At 44.7% G+C, this 19,180-nt stretch overlaps 1 protein-coding gene across 1 annotated transcript; it reads right to left on the reverse strand.

The window, feature by feature from the left end:
- Positions 1-1,140: 1,140 nt before the first annotated feature.
- Positions 1,141-15,235, reverse strand: LOC115385457 (sarcalumenin-like). Its single transcript, XM_030087471.1, has 9 exons — positions 15,151-15,235; positions 9,666-10,099; positions 8,999-9,584; positions 7,601-7,693; positions 6,436-6,531; positions 4,852-4,968; positions 4,542-4,775; positions 3,531-3,880; positions 1,141-2,751 (listed from the first exon to the last, which is right to left on the reverse strand). Exons 1-9 carry the CDS (start codon positions 15,233-15,235, stop codon positions 2,248-2,250), a joined length of 2,499 nt encoding a protein of 832 aa, XP_029943331.1. The 3' UTR covers positions 1,141-2,247.
- Positions 15,236-19,180: the final 3,945 nt, after the last annotated feature.

A 19,180-nucleotide genomic window follows, 5' to 3' on the forward strand; every position in this document is an offset into this window, starting at 1 on the left:
GGCAGAGTCGGGCTGGATTAAAGGCTGGTAACAATAATACTGATGGAACAGAGACGTGCATTAAGACAAACTGGAAACAGACAAGACTGGAAAACCCACCGACATGGACTCAGTGAGCTGCGTCAGTCTGGGATGTCAAAGGTTTGACAGAACAGCAACTCATCCAGACGTCCAATGAGGGACATTAAATTCCTTTCTTGAAGAGGCCTTGAAAAGTGTTTTTAGCTAATAATTATGAATCTGACTCCTTATCTGACACACTATCTTGGAGTATCTGTCTATTCGTCTGCAGTCTGTTCTTTTTATTCAATTTAGAATCAATATTTTTCACCTGTAAGTACCTGATCTACGATCAGGCTGGACTTCCTCTTTGTTTTCATTCATTCAATTCCAGTCAAAAAAATATGAAATGTGGGCGGCGATTTAGAGCGAGCCTTGATAATCGTTTCCCACTATCTGCCCTGTAGCTCTGCTGAATGCCTGTGCACAGAATGATTGTATTGACTGGATAAATGGAGTATAGTTTCTGGCTTGAGCATTCACAGCAGGAGGGGACCTCAGAACTCTTTTTGTCTTGTGCCATTTTAATTATTAAATATTCGTGATTTTGCTGCAAGTCTTGTTCCAGGCCTTTCAGAATGTCTTCATCTAACAGTGAACAGGTTGTGGGCTTTTTTGTGTGGAGTTTGCATGTTCTCCCCGTGTGTGTGTGTTTCCTCTCACAGTCCATAAACACACATATCGGGTTCATTTGTGACCATAAATTTTCCCATGGTTGATGGGCTCTTATTTACTGTCTCCTTTTCTTTGATCATGAGAAGAAGGAACCTTGTTTTCAGTCATCTGGTGCAACAGGACAAGTTCCTCCTCCTGAATAGAAGCGACACCTGGTGGCTGCTTTTAGTAACTGCAGGAGGAAATTCAGCAGCACCAATCAACCAGTTCTCTGACTTGTGTGTCTTCAGGCCCACATCTCTCAATCACTGCGTCTCCTCTGTATTTTCCAGAACAACCAAATGTCTTAAATTATATTATCATCGCACACATTGAGAGATTTTATCTGCTGTGTTTTTCTTATGGAGGCTTCACAAAAGGAACGAGGCTCGCCGGTTGTTTTCGTTGTTTACTCAGAGGAAATCACACACAACAATGACAATTAAAAACAGACAGGATGAGGAAAGGATTACACTTTAATGGAAACCCACATGTGGTCTGCAGCCATGTTGAGGTAAAACTAACAGCAGTTTAGAGGGCTGGAAAAGCCACATGTTGCACCGGGAACACTCACATGAACAGAAAACAGCTCAATCTGGAGATGTACACACATTTGAATTCACTCATTTCACCTTGGGCACGTAGTATTTTAGAGTAAAAATTGCTCCTAATATAAACATCGTACAGCAGGACACACAGATAAATCACAGTTCATCAGCACGGTGAAATACGGTGACTTTAAAAACGACGGCATCTTCTTCCGTGTTTTTCTTCACACTGTCATTAGATTATTAGAAACAAACCGGGGTTGTTTTGGGGCATGAACCTGCTGGCAAGGAGAATTAAGGCCGTAAAAATCACAGCACAGCAGATGTGACTTAATCGTCACGCGAAAGATAAATGGGTGATGGCATTTCTTATCGCCGCAGGAGCGTGGCTGCTGCCAGTGTCCTCCTCTGGTGAAAACAGTGTGAATAAATAATGGAGGAACTTCAAAAGCCGGAGAAACGACACAACAGCCGTACCCAGGTTTCATTCACACGTAATGAGACGTTCTGAAGCTTCAACATTTGGATCTGTTTGGATTTTACTGCCATGTAATTGCTGGAAAATGTGCAGAGAGTGAGATTTTCTGCTACATTTTTGAGATAACATCAACTTTCAGCATCTGTTAGTTATGATTCCGAGAAGTGTTTGATTTCAGTCAAAGGGTTCATTTAAATTATCACATTTTTTTTTTTGTGCAAAAAACTTCATTTAGGTGTGTCGATAAATACCATAGAAGAAATTGTGCAGCAGTTATAAAAGTATTGTGAAAATGTGGCATGTTCAGTATATCGCGCACATTAAAACGGCACCACAAAATAGAAAGTCCTCTCTGGTTCGGATCTGCTTGGCACTGTGGCTCTTTGGACATCGTTTCCCTCCCCTCCCTGCACGGTCTCCCCCGCGGACCGTCCTGAAAGCCACATCAGAGGCGGATCGTTCTCAGGAATCCCTCCGGCCTCCTCTCTGCCCTCCCTCTCCTGCGGCTCACTCCCTCCTCCAGCGGTTCTTGGGTTTCTCTCCGCACCCGGGGCCCTCGCAGGTGCCGGGCAGGGGCGGCGGGGGCGCCGGCGCGGCGGCCTTGGGCGGGGCGGGCGCCTCCGTGTTCCTGCTGATGCTGCTGAGCAGGGCCGGGAGCTCGTGCGACACGGCCCTCTCGATCTTCTCCAGCAGGCAGCCGCCGGTCCAGCTGCAGTGGGACGACAGCTGCTTGAAGCCGGAGACGGGGTTGACCCCGAAGAAGTCCTGGTAGGCCTCCTTGTCGGGGAGGTCGAACTTGCTGACGTTGGTCTTGGCCAGGATGGACTTGAAGATGTAGTACTTGTCCGGGTCGTCCACGATGTCCCGGAAGACCTCGTAGGGGTCGCTGAACCAGCCCAGCTTGTCGTAGTAGGTCTGCAGGTAGCGGTCCACCAGCAGCGCGTGGATGCGCACGCGGATGCCGTGCTGCCGGATGAACGCGATCTTGTTCTCAAGCTGATTCTCAATCACCTGCGGGGAGAACAAGAGGAGAGAAGGCAGCGAAATAAAGGGAGATAGAGACGAAGGGTCTTTTCCACGCCTCGAACGCAGGAATTCAGGAAAATCTTTATCTCAGGTGTTGTTTACACCGACAATAAACACAATGTTGTAACCACAGCAACAGAAAGAATTAAAACATAAACAGTTCAAATTAAAAGTTTGCTGCTTGACAAACAACTTCTCTCTAAACTTTAGGGAAAATATTTCTTAAAACCTTGAAATTTGCTCCATCGTCACTTTCGTCTCTCTCTAATCTGTGGTCATCCCCTTGTTTAATGTTTCCAGTTGTATCTCATGCTTTGGTTCTTTTCCCATCAGACTTGAATCTCTACGTCTTGTGAAGTTTAGGTGGAAGAAAGCAAAAACTGAAATAAGCTATGATGAAACATACAGATAGCTGAAAAGTCCCCCAAAAAATGACTGATCAAATTAGAAAAAGGCAGTATTTGTCCAAAGATGAGAGAATTTAATGAGCCACAGCGATGGACATCATGTTATAGAATGAACTGTATGGGTTAAAATAGACGGACGATGAGGAGAAAATGCAAACGGGGTTGGAATAAATACTGTAATAATTAGTATAGTTGATAAATAATGATGATGAATGTTGAAATATAAAAATAAATTGATTCAAAGCAGTGATAGAAATGTTATTGCTCTCATATTTCCTAAGAGGAGAACTTAGATCAAAATTTAAAAACAAAACTACTGTTTTCTGGACACAGAGAGTGTGTTGAAGCTGAAAGTACCTGGTTGAGGTCCTCCAGCAGAGAGATCTCCTCCCTCATGAAGAGCTCCCGGCTGGTGTCCACGGCGTAGTCCTGAGGCCAGAAGGAGCTGACGTAGACCCGGGGGGGCTCGGTCACGTTGATCAGGGGGGCCATGCTCCAGAACAGGGCTCCGTAGACCCGCATCAGGTCCTGGTTGGAGAGGCTGTCGGCCTTGTTGAGGATGAGGCGTATCTGGGACTCGCGGCCCTTCATCTGCCTGAAGAGCATCTCCAGCTCTCCGCCCACGTCCAGCTTGGTGGGGTCGAAAACCAGGAAGATCAGGTCGGCCCGATCGATGAACCACTGGCACACCTCGTTGTACGGGTAGCCTGAGGGCCGGGAGGAAGGGTGGGATTAACAGAAAGTACAAGAACTTTAAAGTTCCTGACTTTTGTTTTGGTAATGCAGTATTTTTAAACTTTATTTGTTGGATAAAGTTTCTTGAAATATCAAATCATATAAAAATCGGAAGTAGTGCATTGCATAAAACAGGAATAAACATTTCCGATCATTTCTGAGGGCCACAAATATCACATCCTCGCCGCCAAGACACCATTTTGTTGCTGAATATTTCTTCCACAAGGATTTATTGTAACTGCGGTGGCCGATTTCATTAAAATGACTGATTGCATGTCTCTGATTTTAATCAGCATGCTTGCATTTGATATGTATCTCAGTCAGGCAGTAATTATGAGTGATTTCAACTGATAGCTGGTTCACATGTGCTGGAAAATTACCATCACATCTGAAACCAAGGCTTTTTAAAATGTGATCTGTGTTTGAAATGAGGCTCTTATATTATCATTCTGAATATTTTTTGCAGCTTCCTGGTGCATTTTTTTGGGTCATTGTAATAGAAGAGGGTCTGTTCCTGAAGGGTTTTCCGGAAAACTCTAATAACCACATCAAGAGAAGAAACTGAGGGTCATGAAGACTTCACGATCTGCTGCTCTGATGAGAGTTTCCCCCTCCTCTTCCAGCAGCCGTCACCTCTCTCCTGCTGCTTGCGGTTCTCGATGATGCCTGGCGTGTCCACGAAGGTGACCCTCTCCAGCAGCTTGTGGGGCATCTCGACGCCGACCAGCCGCTCCAGGAACCCCTGGCCAAACTTCTCCAGGGGCGAGAAGGACCTGGAGCTGTCCGCCGCCATGACGATGCCCTCTACGGAGCGGAACTTTTCGCCGTGCATGATGACGGTGTACTCGGAGGTGGTGGGCTCGGCGCCTGGCGGAGGGACGGCAGAGGGTGAGTTCACCGTCTCTCCCTGACAAGCTGAGGGTGGGGTTCGGACGGGGCAGACCTGTGTAGAGCTCCTGGGAGGTGCCATGAAGGCCCAGCAGGTAGTTGATCATTGAGGACTTTCCAACACTCCAGGGTCCCAAAAACAAGACCATCGGCTTGGAGGTGATCTCCCCGTCTGAGGGTTTCACAGTGGAGACAAACATGAAGAAAAATGATAAGAAGATGAGAATAATATGATTGAAATGTCTTTGCAGAACATCAAGACAGTTGGTGTTTCTGGTTTACTTCACCTTATTGATGCATTTTTAACTTGAAAATAATCTGAGAAGAAAGCATTATATGCATGAAACCACTGCATTTAAAAAAAAAAAAAATGTCTCATGCCTAAAGTAAAGTAAACCATATTAAAGGTACAACTTACATAGCAGGATAGTGGCACTAAATAGCATTTTATGATCTTTGACAGAAATACAGTGTAAAATGAATCCAATTTAGAGAATTTTTAGGCTACAAATGGTGAAATATGCTTTTTCACAGATTATATCACATGTAAATAGCACATATGGATTCATATAAACACATATTTATATACATACACCTTAATTTAAAGGGTTAAACCAGACATTCAACACTTTAGAACACACTGAACTAAAACTTAAAGGCTGCATTTTTTTTTTTTTTTTTTTGAACTACTGATATTCAGTCTTGGTTTGTTGAGCTGATCCATTACTTCCTCCTCCTGCTTCTGTCTGGAACACATGCTTGTCGTCAGCTCACTACTTATCTCCAAAGCTCTCAGCGAACACTTAATTTAAAACAGTCACGCTTCCTTGATTCTCCTGATATTTCTCATTTCTCACCTCAGTTATCCCCCATTGTACCATTTAGTGACATTTTCTGCCACACACACACACACACACACACACACACACACACACACACACACACACACACACACACACACTGATTAAACTATGTACTTCTACAGTCCACCACAAGGTGTCCCAGAGCCACATGGCACACTGGAGACCTCCTCCTGCTGCTTAGCATAAAGACTGCTCTCTGTCCTCAAGTGCTGTGGAACAAAGTTGTAGGCGCCTGGCCTGCACGATGTTTCCTTTAAATTTCAGCAGACAGAGTCTTTATTGTGCTTTCTTGTGAGGCTGGTTGAAATAATGTCACATCCTGGCTCCATATTGCTCCTTAATTATGACTTCTTTTGGACCTCATGGTTTGTCTGCAGCTCCTTTTGCTCTATATGTTGAGCAGTGTGTTCGGATGATTATTAAATTCTGGTGAGTGGTTTTGGTGTGATTAAAAAATAAAGTTATGGTGAATGAACAATTATGGCTCCATGAATGACATTTAGCTGGAATCTGCACAGTAATCGCAGTCGCCGCAGAAGTATTTGCGTTCTTCTTTATTTTATTTGATGCGCTGCCAGAGTTGTGGCGTCTGACGTTGCAGCAGTTACGGAACGGCATTTAAAATGAAACATTTCACTGCCTTTTTGAGTTTACATTACATTGCATGACCTCCACTGCTGTCATGTTATAAACACTTGCAGAAGTTTGCTCTCCTGCAGCTCGGCTACGTTTTTCACAGGCTGACACTGTTTAGCATCCACAGGAAGCTGAGTTACCTGTGACTTCATGCTGCCGGAGCTCATTGTATCTGTAGGCGTCTTCCATTGGCTTGATGGCCTTGTGGTAGATGTTTAACAGTGTTTTCATGGCACCTGTGGAGATAAAAGCAGGAGGAAACGGGGCTGTAATAGCTGGGAAATAAAGGCAGGGATTCATTTTGGAGCAAGACTATTACAAACTCTCATGCTACCATTACTGATGACAGCGATGCTTCTGCTGTACGTGATGAATTACCCTCGTAAAGTTTATTGAATGGTGCTGAAGTGATTAAGAAATTGGCTCGGCTGCGGCCCCGTCTGAAATGAACCAATCTGCTCCAGCAGAACAGAGCGGCCTTCATGCAGTTACACATTTACACTGATTAATCACCTGCCTCAAGACACACACAGACACACACTCTTACAGTACAAACGCATGGGCTGAGAAGCTTCAGACATCCTGAAGTAATTTTCAGAATAGTTTCGGCAAAAAGGACCCCGAAATTGTTTCTAACTTCCTTTCATTTGCATGCAAACATCTGTTTTTCCTTTCCACACAGAGTAGCTGTAAACATTCAGCTCCATTTTTATTTCAATACACGGCTTCAGGCATTTCCACTGCAAACGTCTGAAAGACATTTGAAACGGAGGGCTGCATAGCAATGTGCTCTCCTGAAAAAAAAAAAAAATCACATTTGATCAGGACAATGCGTGCGTGTGTGTGTGTGTGTGTGTGTGTGTGTGTGTGTGTGTGTGTGTGTGTGTGTGTGTGTGTGTGTGTGTGCGTGCATGTGTGTGTGCAACAAATTACACATACTCACATGACTGTAATGTGGTTGTATTTTTAGGTACTGGAGCTTTATGAGTATTTATTTCTTCATAGTCATTTTCTTCATGCTGAGCTGCACAGTGATGTGAGTACTCTCACATCAAGAGGTTTCCCAGTTCGAATCCTGTTGGGCTTGGGAGCCTTTCATTTTGAAGTTTGCATGTTCTCCCTATGTGTGTGTGTGTGTGAGTGTGTGTGTTCTTTGACTACTATGATTTCACCCACCATCAAAAAATGAGCATTTGAAGTTGACCGGTGGTTATAATTGTTCAGGTTTAGAGTGAAGATTGTGCAAACTTCACACAGGAAGTCCTGGCGTGGAATTTGGCCGTTTGATCAGTGTGTGTTACAGACCTGAGAACTCTGCCGAGGGTTCAGCGCCGGCCAGCTGCAGCGTGTCCTCGATGTGCGAGCGGTCCCTCGGCGCTGGGCCTGATGCTGGACTGTCTGTGATGTGATCGAAGGAACAAACCATCGGTCAACTGCTGATGAGCAAAACAACACGCCTTTACCTCGCCTGGCAAAGAAAAACCTCAAACACATGACCAGTAATGAGTTGTATAGTTGAATAAAACACAGCATCACTGAAGCCGTCAGCATGACGTGGTTATGTAATATCTGCTCAGCCAGGTGAAAGGTTTCCTGAGTGATCCTGTGAGTGATCAGACCATCTGGGGGAAGTTTAGCTTCCACAGTTGTGCATCGCGCCGTTGTCTCTCTATCTGTCTATTTTCGGTCTGTTTTATTTCTGTGGCAGAGGTTGTTGCTAATTCCTCTTTAGCTACACACAGTGTCATATTCTGGAGCTCTGGCATGTTCCAGACTGGAAGGGGGGAAGACGCAGACCTCTGCGGTCACTTCATGACCCTCTCAGTTAAACAGGCAGAGACTCAAGAGTCATCACAGTTTCTATTTGTTCTACATCGGTAGAAACTTTATGACTTAGCGAATAGCGGTTTATATGTTGTATAGGTAGCACCCATGGCTTTAAAAAAATCCCTGAGAGTTTTATAGTTTATAATTAGCCTTCTGACATTAGAGATGAACATTTAAACTGTATTCAATCCTTTCAAGCTGCAATCAAAGTCACTTTGTGAACAAATATTTGGTTGATTTTATGTTTACAATCAGATTTCTTTTTTGGGGGGGATAAATCTGAAAACCAATCAGATAAATGGTTCCCACAAAAACAGCAAATTTGAACACGCACAAAAAAGATACAGTGACAATAATAACTTAAATAAACATAGTAATGTGAAACGAAACAGACGTGAGATCTGACACACTCCTGAATTTAACCAGTCCTCACATTAAATCTCATTTTGTATATCGTCATATAATCTGAAACAAAGTTTTAAAATTAATAGTTACATATAAAAAAATAAAAGGTGTAATTGTTGCAAATTAGAAGTGGAAGACAATCAGTTTATGTATTTATCCGTTGTGCTGTCTGTCTGTCTGTCGGTGTTAATCTCCTCATCGAAGTCATTGCCGTGAAACGAATTAGTTTTAGGGGTCGACAAATGAAATGGGTGGGATCAGGGCAGGAGGTTGAATAAACCAGTTTATATCATGTTTTATAGCCGCTGTCAACACCCTGCCGTCATATAACGACATGCTTCTTCAATAGGCAGCATCTGTTTTCTGAAGCCAAGACGTTAAATTGTTTCGGTGAAGACGTGAAAGTCTGATCGAGCTTCACTTTGTCAGACAGCAGTGAGTGAACAGGTGAAGTTGTTTTTGTTTTTTTACCTTTGGGTTTGGACTTTGCAGGCTTCTCTTCAGTCACCTCCTCCACCGTCTCCTCCTCGACGTCCTGGACTGCCGGAGCGGCCTCCTCTGCTACGTCCTCCACAACCGCCTCCTCCTCCTCCTCCGCCGCCGCCACAGGCTCTGGCTCTGGCTCCACAGGAATGACTTCAGGTTCCGGTTCAGGAATCACCTCTGGCTCCGGTTCTGGTTCATGGATCGCCTCCGGCTCTGGTTCTGGTTCAGGGATCACCTCTGGTTCTGGTTCAGACTCAGGAATCTGCTCTGGCTCTGGTTCCGGCTCTGCAATTACTTCAGATTCTGGCTCGGGAATCGCCTCCGGTTCTGCAATGACTTCGGGTTCTGGTTCAGGGATCACCTCTGGCTCTGGCTCTGGATCCACTTCTGGTTCTGGTTCTGGTTCTGAAACCAGCTCAGACTGATCATCTGCTGCTGGCTCAGGTTCCTCCGTCTCTTCTGTTTCTGATTCCTCTGATTCAGGTTCCAGAAGTTCCTCTGGTTCTGGTTCTGGGTCTGATTCCCCCTCCTCTGCCTCAGCCGCCTCCTCCTCCTCTGACTCCTCAGCAGGTTCCTCTCCAGGAGCAGCCTCCTCTTCTTCTGCCTCCACCTCAGTTACCTCCTCTTCCTCCTCTTCTTCTCCCTCTTCTACCTCTGCTGCTTCCTCCTCATCTGGAGGTGACGCTGCCTCCTCAGCTCCTTCTCCCTCCTCCTCTTCAGGCTCTGCCTCAGGTTCTTCCTCGGAGGTCACCTCTTCATTTCCCTCACCTTCTTCTTCCTCTTCTTCGCCCGCCACCTCCTCAGCGGCAGCATCATCTCCAGGCAGCAGGACTCCCTCCTCCTCCTCCTCCTCCTCCTCCTCCTCCTCTTGCTCTGATGAAGAGCTGGGCACGTCCTCCCCGGCCGCCGGGGGCTTGCAGGGCTGACACACGGCCCTCTCCGGAGCCGGGGTGTCGTTGGAGGAGCTCTGGCTGGCGTGTTCCTCCGGCGCGTCGCAGCCACATGAGAAGAGGTCGCCTTCCGGCTGCTGCAGCTGCAGCTGCACCAGAGGCTCCTCGTCCGGGGCGGAGGACTCCGGCAGCAGATCTGAGAAGAAGAAGAAGAAGAAGAAGAAGAATGAAACATACGTAACTTCATCTAGCTGCGCCTGTCAAGCAGTCACCTTTATTTGCTGCGTCAGCACTCGACCTGCACTTAAGGCCCAAAGCCAGAACAGAGCAGCTCACATGTTCAGCACCTCCCGGAGGTCACACTCAGATTTCAGCTCCTTGAATGGAGGCGGGGAGGAATGGACTATTTAAGGTTGACAAAGAGCGGACAGTTGTGTGGAGAATCCAGGAGAAGACAGCTGAGGGAGCCGCTTGGAGGAGAGGAAACTATTAATGTCATGGTGAAGATGCAGTGACCCTCTTTCTGTGAATCAACATAAAAAATGTGGGAAAGCTTTAATCTTCAGTTGAAAGGCCTTTATGTTGTTTGTTGTTCTATTTTCACCTTAATCCTGCTGCATTGATGCCATATTTTTTCCGTATTATCAGTTTAATATTTATCAATCCCAATCTCAAATATTAGATTTTTTACATCCATTCCAAAAACCCACAATCTTTCAGGTTTATTTTCTTCTTATGCTCTTATACCACTGTATTTCCTTCAACAGGACATCAGCAGACGCCTCAGAGCGCGTTCGGGTCCGTAGACTTCGCTCAGCATGGCGCGGTTCGTAACATACAGTGAGTGTGTCTCCTGGAGGATCCGTCAACAGGGGAGTCCCTCTCTGTTACACAACACACATGGACGCTGCATAGGTTTTACAACCGCAGCACACAAAGAGCACGAGGCCGCGACCTCCATTTAATTATAACCGGCTGCGAGGAGGAGCACGCAGCGGTACGCGGCGTGATGCGAGACTGCTCGACGTATGCGAGCGCATCAGGTTACAGAGTGAGGGATGAAGACTAATAGGTGCGGGCAGCTGTCGGGGGGTTTAGACACACTCTGTAGTATTCTGTCATTTCGGATGAGATGTGGCGAGGAGCTGATGATCACGCCTTTATGAATGACTGCAACGCCGTCGCCTCATAGCAAGGCCATTCCTGGTGTTTGGCCAGGTGAGAGTTTGCATGTTCTCCCTGAGCAAACACCAGTTCTGTTGAGTCACTGTTACTGTATCGTCCCTCCCTCTTGGATTTTAAATGTTTTAAAGGTTTTTTTTCTGTAGCTACTAGCTGCTCTGTTTTTAATGTAACGTCTGTTTTAAATGAGGATGTGGAGGAAGTCGTGTAAAGCCAACGAGGGATCCATCAAACCAAGATCAGCTGTTTCTGAGCCGGGATACATTATATTTTGAGCTTGGATGAAGCACTTAATACTCATCCAGCTCTCCTGACTGACTCCAGCAGGACTCCATGTTCCCTCCTGCTCCCGCGCTGCGATCCGTGACGCTTTCTTCTCCCTATTTTAAGACCCTGAATCACACTTCAAACAGTTTTGCTCTCTTGATGTTGCTTGTCACCTCTGGTACTGGGGAGCTTTGTTAGCTTAGCACCTCGTGAGGCGGCTGTCAGCATTAGCTACCAGAGAATATCGGGTTTATAATCCCACGCTTCCTCGCTGTGTGCAAAGATGAAGACATTCTAGCTCTGTAATTGTCAGTAAAACTTGATATTAGCAGATGCCAGAGTAAAATCCTGGGACACCGTGTTGCACATTGTACTGAGTCCCATCAGCCACATGACTGTTTGACCTGTCCGTCTTGGTTATAGGGAACAAATCCTACATATGAATTTTAATTTCCGAGATTCATTGATAGGAGGCGATGCTGTTACTGCACATGTCTGTCCGCTGTCCAGCGTCCATCCTGATCTCAGGCAAAACGTGTTTCAGCCTGACTTAAGTGTACCGTAGGTGTCAGTAATTGAGTGAATCAAATGAGAGTGAAGGGTAACAGGAGGAGGGGGTGCTGGGACACTGCTCCAGAGAGAGATTTGGAAGTTGTCCAGAGATGCTCTGCTGCAACATTGTCTGCACTGGAACACTGACAGAGTGAGAGAAGACTCCAAATCTCCAAATAAATAGTTACAAATAACAGAGTTCACCTTTCATCTGTTCAATCTTCATGATTCACATGTCATCACAAAATCACTGTCGCTGTAACAGTTTCTGAAGTTTCAGCAAGTTTGGGACAAGTTTCCAGGATGTTGTCTGTACCGAGTCTGCTCTCTTAGATCACTGTTTTAGCATCAGCTGCCTCATTTATCCAAAAACTGACTCAACAGAATGTAAAGATCAACATGAATTATGCTTCCATTACAAATTAGTTAGGTGTGTGTATTAGCTGTCTGTCTGCTTGTAGTTTATTTCCACTGTTCTTTCTGTTAATAATATTTTCCATTGAGTAATTAATGAATTGATCAATTACAGCCGATGCAATGTGCAACAACAAAACCGTAGAATGTACACACTGACAAATGCAGTGTGTTAAACAATAATAGTAATAGTAATTTCTCAAATCAGTACATTTATTGGTGTGCAACACATTCTTTGTAACTTGCACATCAATGATCTTTGCCAAGTTTGATTCATCGTGTATGTATTTTGTAACTAGCTCAATGCAATTAAGAAAAGCTTAATGTGCACATTTCCAGGATCAGTGAAGAACAGAAAGAAAAAAGAAGTCATCACAACTCCTCCTGTAGAGTGACACGAATGTTAGAGTTATGATTCATTCAGAAGTTGTTGAGATATTTCAGTCTGATGATCCAAACAAGAAGCAGCTAAACGTTCACTTCCTTCAGCTGAGACAAAAGTAGAAAACAGCCTAATTTATTCTCCTCTTTCTTTGTCAATTCTGACAGGAACCATGTGAGAAATGTCTGTGGTGAGTTTCCTCGTGTTTAGCATCTCGTGTTTTCCTCTCCTGCTTTCATCATCTTAATTCTGTTAACATTAATTTGATTTGGCTGCTGCTGGCAGCGTGGACAGCAGAAAATGATATTCCGCTTTATCTACAGTCTTCTGCCTCCTGCATTAATCGTGTGAGTGTCAGTCGATTAAAACCGGATGTTACAGGTGTGAGAGAGAGGAGCCACATGGTCTCTAAATGATCATGTTAAAATATTGACAAAAATCCAAATGTGAACTTGCAGTGATTTTGTCAGAATATAAAGCAGCTTTAAAATGATTATTGTATTGCGTATTAACCGAATGAAAATGAAGTGTTAATTGTTTTTATAATTTATTCCATTTGTTACCTTTGTTTGACCCTCGTCTCTATTAATTATAATTTATTCACAAAACGTCATTAAATTAGTGTTTGGTAAATTATTCCTTTGTTTTAAAAATACTTCTTGGCAGTAAATCTCATCGCACTGGAAACACAGGCCAAAATAGAAATAATAGCAAAGGAATTCTACTTGTGGAGAAGATTTGCAATTTTGTTTTTAATTTTTGAGCACGACTTACATACTCTGCTGCTCATCCCACAAATGCATGTTGCTTTGAAATGTGAACTTAAGGAAATCATTAGGCTTTTCAATGGAATAAGTTCAAATTTACACATAGTTTCACCTTTAAATGGAGCTTTTATCATCTGGACTTCACTGTAAAACTTTTCAGCTCATGGCTTGAAAAATACATATTAAAAAAACAACACTATTTTGAGTAGAATACAATATTCCATCCTGGGTTTGTCATCAGCATACATCTCATTTATCCCTGAGTTTTTTCTCAGGCAATTATTAAACTTTCAGGTGCATGTATTATTGAGGTTTTGGCGCAGTGTGCTGCCCTGTCAGAGCCTGTGCGGCGGTTCCTCGCTCCCAGCTGCTGCTGCTGCTGCAGCTTGGGGCCTGCAGGGCTCTGCGTTGCGGGGACGGAGTGGGACAGGTGCCTGGGAGCCGGACGCTGCTCCTTGCAGACCGAAATAGTCCCACAATGAGTCAGAGGGTGAAAAGAAGGATGGATAATTCCACTCCTATTTTCAGGAGGGCTGACGCTCGCCTCCTCCCTGCGATTGTCATGAGGTCGACTGCGCCGCACTGCTGCTCGCAGTCCCTGCAGCCGTGTGACTCAGTAGAATCAATCCCTGCATTTGGACTGATAGATTGAGATTTACTGCTGAAAAGAAACAGCAGATAGTTTGTATTCCTGCTGCTGTCGTTAGTTTTAACTTAGTTTCGAGCTGATGAAGTAACTCTAAGCAGGACAGCTGCGGTGCCACTGTGCTGTGGTCCTCCGTGTCCTCTGCCCGGCTGCCTGTTTTAGCCGGGACATCCCCTGGACATGGCCCGTGCTGACTGGAATGACAGATTAGCAGCTCCGCAGACAGACTCTCCGCAGGCGAGGCGAAGCTTTACGCAGACATTAAGCGCCGGGCCGACTTTAGCCGCAGACACAGAGTCCTCTCGCGCCCATGTCTGATTTTATAATGGGCCTGTAATTGCATGCAAGAGCACCTAAATGAGTCCTCACATGTGAGTGTGTGCAGGATCCGTGTGCATTCCTGACCGATGTCTCCGGGACCAGCGCTATTGGTGAACACGGTATCCGGTAACGACTTTGTCTGGTGCCTGACACCTGACTACAGCGGCTCCGAGGGGCCGAGCCAGCCCGTGCAAGGACAGACAAGGGTACGGTTCGCCTCAGCTTTAAGACAGACGGACAAGTCGAGTCACAACCTCCAAGAGCAACACACGGCACGGCTGTAGTCTGCTTTATATGGCCTGAACAGCAGACCTGTGAAATGTCAGCAGCTCTGACAGTCGACGTGAAGGAGATCCAACAAATGATTCCAGCTGGTTCGAGCAGAGACTGTGGCTCTCTGTATCTGATCCAAGTGGCTCAGTCATTGTGTTTCAGGACGGCTTCCATCCACCGGAGTCCCACCTCAGCTCTGACATTTCTGCAGCAGCTCACGGCAACTTTAACTCAGCCTTAACCCAACAACAGCCCAAATATGCAACAACAAAATGAGGGAAAAATCACAGTTCAGACTCACAGCACTGCACACGATATGCTCAGACACCAAATGCATTCAGCTGCAGCATATCAGCGTTTCCGTTTCCTGACTGGCTGGACGCGTCCAGCTCAGGGCTCCTAAACACTGCGGGTCAGACGCGGGTTCGAGTCCTGCACCATACCTGCTGCGGACAGCACCAGGACGGACAGCAAGCAGCACACACACACCACGGGCTTCATCTTGGCTGCCAGGGGCCTCCCTCTCATCTCGGCCTGCTATATATACCCCTCCGGGGCTGAAGGTCAGAGGGCACGCCAGTGGAGGTGGGGCACAGCAGCTGCAGCCACGGCCGCCATTGTGTGCCGGAGCAGCTGCGAGCGCCGATCAGGAATCCCGGGAGGAGAAAGAAGCAGGAAACCGAGTGTGTAGCCTGATTTAAAGGAGAGGAAAGAGGCTCTTTACACTCTTTAGAGGCAGGGGGTTTTACAGTGTAGAGTGGGACGCCACTGGGAGGCGCCAGAGAGAACCAGGGGGGGTGCAGCAACAGGAGAGATCTGGAGGTCAGGGGAAGACTTTTCTTTTTGATCTTCAAAATTAGGTAATAAATCATGACCGATCAATCAAAATAGTTTCCACTGCTCGGTGCATAAAAGCATAAATCCCCTCAGCAGTTTTTTCCCTCACAGAGACGAGGGTGTTAAATCTGAGCTGGCTTGAAGGAATGAAGAAACGGTGCAAAACGTGTGTACACGCATTTGTTTTATGATTCTGAGTTGTGGTCATTTTGCTTCTTTCTTTTCCATGATTTTCTGCCTATTTGACTGCTTTTAGTCTCTATGTAGTATTTTTTTCTGTGTTCCTCTGGTCCTTCTGTGTCTGTTTTAGATCATTTGTTGTGTCTTTGTGATTTTTGTCATCTCTTTCAGCCTGTTTTGTAGACACTGTGATGTTGTTCTGGTGTTTCTGGAGTTCGTGCTCCGTCTCTGTGACCCTCTCATGGATGTCTGCGACGTTTTGTGTCCCTTTCTGATATTTAATGTCACTTTGAGGCTGTTTCACACGATTTCTTGGTCCATTTGCTTTTATTTTGTGCTTTATTGTGGTTCTTTTTTGTGTTCTTTTACCCACTGTATTTGTTTTTTAATGTATGTGTGACAGTTTGGTCTATTTTTGGTTATTTGGTATCTTTCTGTGGTTCTTGTCTTGTCTCAGAAGACGTATTACATCTTCTTTGGCTGTTTTACATGATTTTCAATTGACGATTTGTGGTCCTTTGGCTTAATTCTGTGATCCTAATTCTAATGCAAAATACTTTCCTGGCTGTTTTGTAACTCTGCGCTTCTTCCATAACCTTTGATTTGTATATTAGTGGTTATCGAGTGTGTTTTTATTCTTTTTTTGCTATCACGTTTGTGTCCTCTTTGGGAGTAGATCTCCTCCCTTTCTGGTAATTTCCGAGTGTTCATGCATCTTTCTGTGGTTCTTGTTCCGTTTGTGTTGCAATATCACAAAATCTGTTGTTAGTTCTTCACTTTTGGTAATTTGACATCTCGTTTTTCCTGTTTCACATTTTCAGTTTTTTGTCTTGTCACATATTTTAGTTGTCTTAAGTCGTTTTAATGTTTTTGTGTTTTGTATTTTTGTTGATTTAAACCCATTAAGACTATATTCTCTGTTCACACTACTGTGATCTGTGCGTTTTTACAAAAAAAAAGATTATTAAGTTCCATTTCTAATGTTCCTGCCAAACAAGGACTCACTGTCGCCACCTGGTGGACACAACAAACTGGACATGAAGTGGAGCAACACAGGTGTGTAATAAAAAAGTACAAATTTTATTTTTTTTCATCTTTACAAAGGCCTGTTTACCCAAGTTTTTTTTTCTTTTATAAACAAAATATAACAGCTTCTCATCGCCCTGGACAGAAAAAAAAAAGAACAGAACAAAACTGAAATCACACAAAATATATATAAAAAAAGCTTGTCACTGGGAAAAAAAAAAAAGCAAGTCAAGAAAGACAAATGAAGACATAAGAGCAGAACATGGACAGACGTTAAAATGCGTCTCGGCAAAGAGCTTACGAAAAAAATAAATGACAAAAAAAAAAAAAAAAAAAGCAAAAAAATCTTCCTCAAAATGGACTCAGGCAGTACAGAACAGCAAGTGCTTCATATCAAACATGTCAAATTCCACCAAAAAGACAGCAGTGCTGCAGCACGACGTACAGAAAAACATTTAGGAGTGCCGCGTTTCCTGACAAACGGCGAGCCGAAGCCGCGGCTCCACGTTTATCAGCACAACACCCAAACCCTCAAAGCAAATATGACCCCCCCCCCCCCCCCCCCCCCGCCCCCTCCCCTCCCCTCCCCCCACCCCCCATGGCTGGAATGAAGAGACTAATCTAACCAAAACCGACACGAACCCGGTCAACAGTGTCCACAAGACGGTGTCAGTGAACGCATCGGCGGTGTGTTCATGGAAAACAAAAAAACAAAACAAAAAAAAAACAGACAGAAAACCTGCGAAGAGTAAACAAAAGGTAATAAGAAAAGCCTGCTTCAAGGAAAGAAAATAAACAGCAATTAGTCAAAATGCATTCGGTTGGCAACAGATCAAACGACAGATACACATCCAAGTAAAAGGAATGTTTACAGCATCGAGCGGAGACAGGAGAGGCTCGCAGCAGGGGTTTCCAGTCTCGATCCCGGGAGGAAAGCAGACGCAACTCGACACGAGGCGGACAGACTTGACACACACCGGGTGGAAATGAAGGTTTTGTGTGTGTGTGTTAGAGACGTGTCTCCAGCCTCTCAAACACTTATTTTCTTCACTTTTTTTCTCGTATATTGTAACGCACTGAAACAAACACCGGCTGATCATTACATGCAGTTCGAATCTTTCGCTTCCTTTCCAAAGCGGCGACATTCAGAGTTCACTGAAAGCTGCTTATTGATGACTTTTCCTTTTTTTCGTATGTTTTTTTTTTTTGTGTGTGCAATAAATCACTTTTTTTTTTTCTGAGCAACTCTGAATTACCGGAATGACAAACATCGTTTGTGAGAGAAATAAAGAATCAGGCACACTCTGAAGAGACGTGACGGGCTGTGACGGTGTGTGAAGGGATTTGGCCTCAGTCCACTGCTCACCAGCAGAGCACCAGGTTGACAAAGAGCACCTTGCAAGTAGAGACTACATTCTTTGATACGAGCATGTCAAGTTTTTCTCTAGACATATACATACATATATATCTACATATATGTACGGCAGGCGTTGTGTACACACCCATCAACAACGGTGCATAGAGTACTTCACCTCATGAGCAAATGACACCAACACAAATGAGACAGGAGATGGAATTGCATAAATACCAAAAAACGCTAGTGCATAGTCACTGAAATCAACAAACCAAGACCAGGAGAAAGGCTGAAGTCTTTGGAGGAGCGCTGGGAGCGCCCCACCCAACACCCCCCCACCTCCGCCCGCCGCCGCCACCACCACCAACGCCATACTGACACATCAATCGCACGCCTGGGTTTCAGGTTCTCGGCCTCGCTTCCCAGATTATCAAACGCAAACCAAATCTGATCAGAATTAATATCAAAAACGCTTTATTTTTTTTGTCTGTGACGGGTAAAGTGGTGCGTTCACGCAGCTGGGAAAGTTAATAACCCGCCATGTGTAATCCATCGACGACGCTTCAGATCGATACGCACTTCAGTTCTACACATCATCAACCAACTAGTGTTGATCAGAGTGGAGAAAGAAGCTTCAATTATTCCAAAGCGCATCACTTAAAAAAAACAACAGATTTCTGCTGTAGTCACATGTGGCATTAAATCTGCTTTCCAGAAGCAGGCGGGAAGCTGAAACTCATGTGTGGGACCGAAGGCGTCCGGTGAAAACCTGACAAGCCTCCACTTTGTTAATCTCAATATAACAAAAAGAAAGAAGAAAAAAAAAAAAATTCACCTTCAGCATTCAGTAACCCTGATGCAAAGCAACGACAAAAAAAAAAAAAAAAAAAACTCTATGGACATTGTTCAACAGCTTATTTTAAAATGGGCTTATAAATTTGTTTTTCAAGTAAATCTGGATTGAAGTGAGAAATTACCGAATTGTTAACATTTACGTTAGAGCTTAAGTCGGATTTAATGTCCACTGGAGGAAAAAAAAACTGGGAAAGAAACAACTTCACATCAAAATTTTAAAA

The sequence above is a fragment of the Salarias fasciatus genome, unplaced genomic scaffold (genome assembly GCF_902148845.1).
Source record: "Salarias fasciatus unplaced genomic scaffold, fSalaFa1.1, whole genome shotgun sequence".
Classification (NCBI taxonomy): domain Eukaryota; kingdom Metazoa; phylum Chordata; class Actinopteri; order Blenniiformes; family Blenniidae; genus Salarias; species Salarias fasciatus.

Coding starts and splice junctions, on each gene's coding strand:
- LOC115385457 (XM_030087471.1), bottom strand. CDS start 15,235: ATGAGAGGGAGGCCCCTGGCAGCCAAGATGAAGCCCGTGGTGTGTGTG. Junction 9,585..9,665: donor ATGAGGAGGAAGCAGCAGAG/GTAGAAGAGGGA, acceptor CCTGGAGAGGAA/CCTGCTGAGGAGTCAGAGGA. Junction 7,694..8,998: donor TGCAAAGTCCAAACCCAAAG/GTAAAAAAACAA, acceptor ATCACATCACAG/ACAGTCCAGCATCAGGCCCA.